Below are 10,664 nucleotides of genomic sequence, written 5' to 3'. Positions count from 1 at the left end.
CAAAGCTGTGTTGCCAATCAATCGCCGTGTGATCTAATGATACCAGCGCATGTAATCCTCAATAGGAGTCAAATGGCCAACCATTGCTAAAGTGCCTAACCTTTCTCCCAACGGTGGAGCTGGACAGACACGAATGCTAGAAAAACATCATCAACGGCAGCCCGATTGTCTCGCTGGTAGTGTCGGAGCTCATGACGGACGTCAGGGGGTATATTCTGTGTATGCCCAAACTATCGTAAGACACGCTCGGGCATGTGGTCTTCTACGATGTCTAGGTGTATAAATGGACACTGCGACCTCCAAACCCCCTGACCTACCCTGCAAAAGGCCGGCAAACCATCTAATATAGCAGCGTACGACGTCCATATAAATAGTTGCATAACATATAAATACAAATAAGTGATCACCAAGTAGAAAAGACGTTTAATTAAATTAATAATGTAAAGTTAAATAGTTTTACCGCATCGTCCGTCATGTGATCAAGCTGGTCCCGGAATGGAAGAATACTGTGGTGCGTATCCACATCCCGATCAAAACCCGTTGTCCACCTCCTAGCATAAGGCATGTCAATCTCGAGGTGATGCCTAGGTACAGGCTGAAAAGGCAGCATCCTCTCCCACACCCATAACTATAAGCGATACAATAAAATACGAATTTTTAGTCGTCGTTTCAAGAGGTTTGTTTACATTAAATGCACACTTAAAATATTACCTGGAGAAGAGGAAAAAATCCACACACATCTCTGACAGCACCAATAGACGCTCGGCATAGACATCTGTAAAGATACGCAAAAACAGCACCGCCCCAACTGTAGTCTCCCAAGCAGTCCTGATGCTCCAAGAAAACTAAATAACGTAAACTGACAAAGGCACCCGATGAGTTCGGGAACAAGATGCCCCTGAATATAATAAGCAGGTACAAACGGGCATGACGATCAACATCATCCTACTGGGTGCCGTCCTCAACCGGATCCAGACCCTCAAAATAAGTGCAGAGTGCACTAAACTGAACCCGACTCTGTCTCGATATCTGGGCCGCGACATCAGGCACAAAGTGGGCGAGCCTAGTCAACTCTGTCATCCATGTCTGACCGGGAGGAGGCTCGTACCGAGTGTATAGTGGCACTCCATCTACCCGCAATCCAAAGAGGACCTCCACATCCTGAAGTGTAATCGTGGCCTCACTAGTGCGAAGATGGAAGGTATGTGTCTCCGGCCTCCACCGATCAACCATGGTCGTAATGAGCCCCCAATCATGCTGTACCCGACCAACGGACACGCAACGATAGATGCCGACTTGAAGCAATATCTCTAAGACGCGAGGGTATGGGGGTGCTCGCGTAAAATAGTCCACGCTCTCTGGATCCTATGGGGACGGAGCTTAGTCGATATCCCTATAGTACCAGCCCATAATAACTCTGACCTATGATTGCCTTGCAAAGACAATACTGATCTATCAGTGGACCCCGGGTGAACAGCGGGGCCCAGGTAATCATCGGGCCCCGGGTGTTCATCAGGGCCCGGATGATCATCGGGCCAGGGGGAATATTCGGATCCATGAAAGAGTCCGGTCTGTACAAACTAAATTATTCATTATTCTTGAAATGAAAGATAAATTATATTAACTAATTAATAATTTGTAGGGAATATGTGAATTATGTTGTATTATATCTTGTGACTAATTAAAATGGGATAAACAATTTCACAAATAAATAAAATAACAATGGCATAATTAACATAATAGGAGATTACTATATTTTGGGGGTATGTAGTCTCTGTACGTGCGTTGCACGAATATTTCTTGTCGATTTTTATAATATTATTTATATTCTATTGATCAGCAACTTGGAAATAAAATATCTACTTATTATCTTGAATACAATATTTATTTTGAATGTATAAATCTTTAGTAGATATTCTTTTCCAAAAATTATTTTCACTCTCCAACCAAATATTGGAATAAAAATAATTATTTTCGACATGACTTTCGTCATTTTAAACGTGCAGTAAATTTAATATGTGATAGTAAGGAGACATATATGATGGCAAATACTTTTAAGTTAATTAGTTTTGAATTATGTGATGGCAAAAACTTTTAAGTTAATTAGTTTGAGAGTCGAAATTCAGCAGTAAAATTTTTTTAGAACTCTATTTTGAATATGTGATATATTTTTGGTTGACCAAATAGCCAACACAACTATGATAAAATTAGGCTAAAAGAGTATATTCATCGACCACATATTTTCCTACAAACTTTACATTTTTATCGTTAACTTATGTATTTATGAAAAGAAGAACTTTAACTATTCTTTTTTAGATAATCTTTTTTTATTTAACATATATATATTCATGCTTTTAAAATAATATAGATTAACAATTCATAATCATTTACGACTTGTTTGGATGGTTGTTACCTATTGTATTATATTGTGTTGTTAGTTTAAATACAATATTTGTTTTAATTTAATTTCATTATATCGTATCGTTAAATCCATTGTTATGTAACGACGAAAGGTCCTATTTTATGTAACGATTGATTTGGTCCTATACAATACAATACAATACGATACATTATGAAACAATACATAACAATCATCAAAACAAAAGTGTTAACAAAATAATAATTCATTACCAATCAACTTCTTTCAATTCATAATCAATATTTAACAAATAATCAATTAACAAAATCATAATTCATTAACAATTAACAATTAACAATTCATCAACAATTAACAATTCATCAACAATTAACAATTCATAAACAATTAACAAATTAACAACTCATAAACATATAACAACTTAACAATTCATAAACATTTAACAAATTAATAATTCATACACATTTAACAATTAATGAATTTGCCAAAAAAAAAAGGGGAACAGTGGCAAAAGCCACTGCCCAACCGATCAAACGAAAAAAAAATTGACTTTTTTTTTTTTTGAAAATTAGCGATGATTAAATGTTAAACATGCGTATAATATAATGTATATAACAAATTAATAAAAAACATTCATAGTAGAAAACCTTAATCAAAGATTTTTTGTAGAGTTGTGTTAATCGAGTTGTACGCCGCTTTTTCCCATAATTCGAGCTTAAAATCTTGCTCCTTGACTTGAATATACCAAGAATCTAAACTTTTCCGACGAAAATTAATAGAAAACGACGTTTTTTTTTTTAAAGTGGGGACCACCTTAAATCGCCTCCGATGGCGTTTTTTAAAATTTTTAATGCCTCTGGAGGGACCAGTGGTGGAGCCGCCCGGGTTATTATGGTGGACTCCTATAACGCAGTAAAATACTGCGCTATAGGAGAGATACAGTTTGGTTTAGCACAGTATTTTACTGCGGTAAAGCACTTAACGGCTCCGTCACGGTTAAGTGCTTTAGCGCAGTAAAATACTGCGCTAAAGATATTTATGTCACTTTTTTTTTTATTGGGGTATTTTGGTTCAAAAGATTTTTTTTTGGGTCATTTTGAATCCGGACTCGATATATCATGTGTTAGAACAATATATTCTACAAAATATTATACTGCCTTTGTTAAAACATAGTAAATGGTCATAGCAGAGTAAATAATCAATCCCGTGGTTTTAACAAGAATAAATCTACGATTGATTGATGTGGATATCGGTCTTAATTATATTCAATTAAAGTATCATTGGAAAGTTTTTAACCCAAATCGCTAAGCAGAAACTTAAACCCGTTCCCTCTGCACCGCCCTGTACCTGTCCTGCCTTGCTGCCATCCCTACATATGCTTAATTAGGAAGTGAGGAAAGTAAAATTTCATAGACATAAGCACGTCTTGAAATTACTGTTGAGTAGTTTTAGCATTTTTGAAGATTTGCTTAGTATCCTTCAATCTTGGAAATACTAAACTAACATTGTTTATCATGTGTGTTATAGTGGCGTACTAGTTGTCATTTGCCAATAGGACAAGACAATAAACGTGAAAAATGTATGGAAACAAAAAGGCTGATAAAATAAATCACTTAAAGCGGGGTTCACATACACTTCAAATCAATTAGGACCACAAAAGCATATTTTGAAAGAAAAAATGGAACAAAAAAGAAGAGTAATAATACTATAAAGTTCGCCAGTTAAGATAATGCCCACGACACATAATAAAGGTACCTTTGAGGTCAATGTAGTACTAATAAAAACACTAGACAAATAGAATTATGATTGTGATTAGCCAAGAACTAGGTGTTTAAATCCAATCGTTAATTACTTGATGCTTATCATCATAATAACAAGTCGAAAAATGAGAAACATGAGCTAGACTTGTCGGGAAAAACATGAAACCAATTATTAGAAGACTCATCAAAAGCATATGGGAAATCCTCCCCACTCTATACGTATCTGTTTCAAAGCTCAATCTTTTGAATTTCTTTGTCTTATTTTAAGTAAAAGTTTAACTCAACGCATTGATGATATATATATATATATATATACTCGTAATACTTATACAATTATTTCATAAACATTGATTGATTACTAGATAAAAATAGTAACTAACATGCTATTAAATATTAACCTACACTAATATATATTGTAAAAATGAGTACATTATCACTATATATTATTTAAATCCTTTAAGTAAAGCAATAAACTATCCCTACCTAGAAGGGAACTCCTACACACAACCTCTTTCTTTCTTTCTTTCACTCTTTCTCTGTCGCTTTCTTTCCGCTTTGTCCTTATCCTTTCGTACCATCTTTACGTTTAGTTTAATCCTTGTTAACCTTGTAGGAGTAGGAATCGGAATAGTAATTAATCATCCTTACCCCAATTGTCTTATACTTCTTGCTTAAGATAACACCAAGTAATAATTATTCATGAATAATGAACTGTCATCTAGAGGATTGTCATGATTTTAATTAGAGTTTGAATTATGTACAGTATCATTATCATGTAAGGAAAAAATACCACAAGCTAGCCATCGAGTAGAAGCCATACGATTATTATAGCAATAAACTTTAAAAATTCGTGCGGGCGGTGCTATACAATCAAGACGTACGTTCGTCACAAATAACAAAAGCAAAAGAAAAAAAAATCTCCAATCACTATTTACTTCATCCAATGGCCTCCGAATGTTTGACGCTTTTCACTATCTCCATAACCAACAATCTACCAGTACTATTGTTCTTTCAAAAAAGGAAAGTTCAGTCTCCACCTCGAAAATGTACTATTGAAATGTGGGAACATATAAATGTATAATGATGAACTGAATTCATACTAGCTTGTGAGATACAAGCCGTAGATAATAAAACGTGCATGGTCTGATTTCAATGACAACAGGGTGTGGGGTTGCCGGGTTGGGGGTGTCTCTAAAAGATAGGAACAAATGGGAATCGAATCATATTATATTGAATATTCCCTCACATTGCATGCTAGTACAAAATTTGAGTTTGCACAGCGTAAACCAATACTATTTTCATAGCAGCAAATCAGCAATTGTTTGGTTAACATTACACTTTCACGGAGATTAGGGATATAATAGTAATTTTTTTGATATATTATCCACACACACAGTCTTTAAACTTAATATAGAAAAAGATGTACTGGAGAATATTCAACAAGTGTAAGCCTGACTGCCTGAGTGAAAAGAATCGTATTAATGATTAGACACATAACTAAAGTTCAATTCCCAATGATTCCCACGTTGACAAAATGATATGCATGGCCTTCTGATCTTTTAATTGTGTACCTAACTAATTTCAATTTGTTCTTATAAAATCGGCTTGAAGCAACCCGCTTTCCTAAAGTATCTATTAATCTTAATTGCTTAGCTTTTCTCTAAAGATAAAGAGACCTGTCCATTTCAACTTCAACCCATCTAACACTAATATCAATTATTACGGACTAGTTTTGGAAATTCCATCATTTCGCGTGGCCTCGGCGTTTCTCTATCTTTATCTCTTTTACTATCCAAAGTGCAGTTTTTCTAAACTTTCAATTAATGTTCATGTTTTGCTCCTTTTTATTATGTTGCACCCTCAGTCTCACTCAAGAAATGGGAAGTCTCTGTTGAAGTTAAGTGTCAGCATAATATTAAAAATGGTATACGACCTTTTATTAGTGGATTAGTAGCAATGAATCTTGAGCCTAACTTAATCTCAAAAATAGCTAAAGAGGTGAGGATTGTCCAAGATCGTATACGAAGACAGCGCATGTCTATTTCATCAAATGCGGGGACTCCTCAACACCCTACCTCACGCCGGACATTTGGAGCGTCGACAATTTAATATGGGTGTCTAACATCGGAAAATAAAAATTGGTATGAGTCCAACTCCGTTACCATGTAAATAATGAGATAGTGGGCCTATCTCAACCCCAAGAGCTAGCTCAAATGGAAGAAATTCTACAAAAGCTCAAATGGAAGAAATTGTACAAAACACTACTCATCCCTTTCTCATCCGAAGCGAGACTCTCTTCTTTGGGTGACTTTTGATTTGAAGCCACTTACCCCGTTACTTATTTATTTGGTGACTATCTCGTATCATCACTAATTGTTTGCCGTTAAGAGGGAGAGAATTGCTTAGATTACATGTAAACTGTGTTAAATTATGTAATTCTCATCTAATTTGTTTTTTAAATCTTTAGAAAATGTATATTTTTATTTATCTATCTTCAACATCATTTTCTCATGTTCCAACTTTGATTTTTTTCTTTTTCTTCCGGTTGAGTTTTGTCCTAATAGTTTGATGCGGAAAAAAATAGTTGAAGATAATAGAAGGGTGATAAATAAGTGAGACATAACATGCGATAAGTAATAGACAAACACTTATAGAAAAATCCAAAGTTATTTCCAGCTTGGTAGTTGCTAGCTAGCGTCAAATACTAGTAATACTAATTAACATACTAGTCTAGGAAAAGCTGGGAATAAGGATATATGTACATACATTAGTTTTAGTGGGGTCACTGTATCAACAAATAGAATTGTGGGAATCCTAAAAATAGAAATTATTCACATGATGATCATATCAAATTAAATATATAGGTTAACCCAATCTAATCCCTGAACATAATTGTTCTCTGGTGCATAGAACACATCATCCAATCCCTCCATTCCAAACTCCCCTAGAAATGGTGGTTCCATTGCAGCTTCCATTGAGAAAGATGAGGTACTTGGACTTGTGTTGCTTGAAACCCCATCACACCTCTCCATTAACAACCTTTGTATCTCCTTTTCAGCTTCAGTCAACTGTTCCTTCAACTTCAACACCTGCAAGAAAGATAATAACTATTGCTCAGTCCCAAATAATAATATATATTCATTATATTAGTAATATCTATTGATTTAAATTGATTATTCATAAAAAATAGCCCAGTAAATAAGTAAACATATAACTAGTAATTAGTACGTACTCCCTCTGTTTAAATTTGTTTGAATATATTCCTTTTTTAGTCCGTGTCAAAATGAATGATTTCTTTCCTAATTTGAAAATAAATTTACTTTATTAATGATTTACAGTCATATAAATTTTCAAAGCTTATTTTGAACCACAAGTTTCAAAAGTTTTTTTTTTTTAATATCATATCCAGTCAAATGAGTTCATATAAATTAAAATAGATGAAGTATTAATTAGTACAATAAGATTCGATTCAAAATGTGGAACAGCCACGTGAGAAACAAAGGCATGTGATGCACCACCCACCAAGAAGGGACGAAGGGATTAACTTGGCCACCTTAAATTAAACGATTGTATGTACGGAGGTTTGTTATTGGAGGATGTAGTTCCTTTTGCTGCCTATGGGGTGACACTTTTTCCCTCTTTCTCCGGCTTTTTTTTGTCGATTTCTTTGTGGGAACTGGGAAGTTATACTTATTTGATTTTTCTCTCCCTTTCATTCTTCACATTTATCATGCAAAATGTCAAGGCCTCTTTCTAGCCTAGGCCCTAGGGTGCATGCATGTCTTTAACATATGGCGTTTTTCATATTTAACATGTTGTAGGAGAATATATTTTCTATCTTTCAGTGGGTTTGATTTTTGTATATTGATGGCATAAAAAATACAGTATCTAAGCAAATCAAGTCACATATTAAGGTAAATATAATTGTAAACTTCTGTAATAAACATTAATCAGTAACCTAGCTAATAAAATTAATAATAATTTTGCTATCGTATGTTAAATTATATTGATAGTGTATAAAAACATTCACGTTAACAGTATATAAACTTTAATTCATTTACAAGTTAAGTAGTAACAAAATCATTTATCACGATAGCCATTTGTAGTAATTTTTTAGGATCGATCTGTATTATCACTGTATTTTAAATCCTTAAAATGTGGATATAATCACCAATATTTTTCTTGTTTTCTTCTTTTAAACAGCTCAACATGCAAAGCACAAGAAATTGATTTAGGACCACTAGTTCTACCTTCGTTTCCAGTTTTCACTTAACATATAAAAATAAAAAGGACAGAGAGAGGGAGAAAAATGAACCTCAGTTTCTAGACGGCACTTCTCAACGACATTAGTGTCATGCTCAGACTTCAACTTGGAGTATTCCTCCTCAAGCTTCTTGCTCTTCCAACGAGCCCTCCTGTTTTGGAACCACACCGCAACTTGGCGAGGGTCAAGCCCCAGCTCAGAGGCCAGCTTGTCCTTCCTCTCTGACTCTAGTTTGTGCTCGTTCCCAAAGCTTTGTTCAAGTAGGCTAACTTGTTCGTCGCTCAGCTTCCTCTTCCTCATCATCACAGCACTATTCCCTTCTCCTGATTTGTTCTTCTTACGTCTCCGCCTCGGCTTTGACTCTCCTGCATGTACGCATAATTCTACTCTTAATAAGACATCTCAGGTTCAAGCCGTAGATGGAGGGTGATCAGCTAAACATGCTTATTCAGAAACATATACTATATACACCGAAAATTATAGTATAGTACTAAATATATAGGTCAAATTTTTTCTTTACATATATGGTAGTATTAAAATTTAAATGGCCTTAGTGAAATTACTAACTTCATTGCTGAGTTCGAGTACTGAGAATTAGAATCCTACAGCTAGAAAGTGTTTTCTTCTTTGTATTCGAATTATCAGACATATAAATTTTGAATATTGTATGCACAAAATGAAAAAAAGGACGTTTTATGTTTCAGAGTGTTAGTGATAGCTAGAAAAGACAAAGAGATGGTTATACTAACCTTGTTGTGGTACAAGTTGGCTGTAAATACCAGGATAGTACTGGGAAATGAGTACCATCTCATCTTCTGCAACCTGATGGTTCATGCTGCTAATTGTCCTTATCTTTTTCTCTTGCTTTCTTTGTGGTGTAAAAGTGAAAGGAGAAAGATAGCTGCGAAGACTTCTCTTTTAACTTAAAAAAATGGAGTGAAAACTAAGGTGCTATTGGCTTTAAGACTTTGGTGAATACTGGGGTGACCTTATTTATAATACCCAACCCTTTGAAATACACCTTGCTTATATGGAGAATAATCTAGATTGCCATCTGTCAATCGTTTTGGGGTACAATATTTTTAGTGTGAGCTAAGTTGATAAAATTTGTTAAATTAAGAAATTGGACGGTGACATTGCACGGCATGGCATTGTTTCTGTCAGATTTGGCGAGACGTGACTTAGTAAAAATGATACTCCATCTGTCTCAAAAAGATTATTTTTCTTTTTTTTTTAATTTGTTCCAAAAAGATTCTTCCCTTTCTATATTTAGAAACAATTTAACTTTATAAAATAATTTACAACCACACAAATATCTAAGATTTAATTTTAGACCACAAATTTCAAAAGTCTCACTTTATTTCTTAAACTTTGTGCCAAGTCAAAAGAGGACAATCTTTTTAGAACGGAATGAGTAATAAGCAAGCGAATTACTCCAGTAGTTAGCATTGGACTACCGAGGATTTATAATGGATGCACGAGATCATCCACTTTTAACAAAATGTCTTGAATTCGAGTCTCGTAATTCCTTTTTTTTTTTTTGGAGGGAAAGCTTCCTCTTTTAGTTAGTCACCTTACACGGCGCAAACCCTTCGTCGAAGACCAAGAACATTGGATGAGAAACAAAACTAAATTAGTAACTAATTAGCATTGTCTTTTGGGGATATCTTATCTGCCTTGAACACTCACTCACCAATTTAAGTCACTAAACAAAATGGCAAGTATGTGGGACCATTTAGGGATTTATAAGACGATAAGGATCAATGAAATCAGATGGGTTTCTTGCTTTTGAATCATGGGATGAGGCATGTTAATTTGGAAATTAATCATTTGAGTCTCTTCTTCATGTACAATTGATTACGATGGTTTTAGTTGGTCTGAGGAATATGGCTGCCACACGCATCAACCATTTCAGGAGGGAGATACAGGGAGTGAAACTATATAATCAACGTATTTTAATTATGGCTACACGTCCGCCTGCATACTATATAGTCGATTCTTTTTTATAAGTCACCAGCTTGGGAAACTAAGAAGAAATCGCCTTTGTATCCGCTGAAATTTAAACTTGAGACCTGTTACGGGCTGCCTTCGTTGTGCCTTGGCGCCCATAACCCCTGCGCCCCCCAGGAGGGCCAAGCGAGTGTCAGTCGTGCAGGAGACGTGCGCAGATGAGTGTCAGCCGCGCGCAGGCAGTGTCAGCGGTGAGCGGGCGACGTGCACTGTCACGGGCCGACTCCTCCTGAGCGGAAGCGGCACACAAATA

At 35.2% G+C, this 10,664-nt stretch overlaps 1 protein-coding gene across 1 annotated transcript; it reads right to left on the bottom strand.

Moving 5' to 3' along the window:
- Positions 1 to 6,724: 6,724 nt before the first annotated feature.
- On the bottom strand, positions 6,725 to 9,378 carry LOC132624030 (homeobox-leucine zipper protein ATHB-40). The gene is made up of 3 exons (XM_060338852.1): positions 9,151 to 9,378; positions 8,453 to 8,766; positions 6,725 to 7,226 (listed from the first exon to the last, which is right to left on the bottom strand). The coding sequence occupies exons 1-3, from the start codon at positions 9,233 to 9,235 to the stop codon at positions 6,990 to 6,992; spliced, it is 636 nt and encodes a 211-aa protein (XP_060194835.1). The 5' UTR covers positions 9,236 to 9,378; the 3' UTR covers positions 6,725 to 6,989.
- Between the last annotated feature and the right edge of the window lie 1,286 nt (positions 9,379 to 10,664).

This window comes from Lycium barbarum, chromosome 12, assembly GCF_019175385.1.
Source record: "Lycium barbarum isolate Lr01 chromosome 12, ASM1917538v2, whole genome shotgun sequence".
Classification (NCBI taxonomy): Eukaryota; Viridiplantae; Streptophyta; class Magnoliopsida; order Solanales; family Solanaceae; genus Lycium; species Lycium barbarum.
This window is presented reverse-complemented; position numbering and strand designations above follow the sequence as displayed.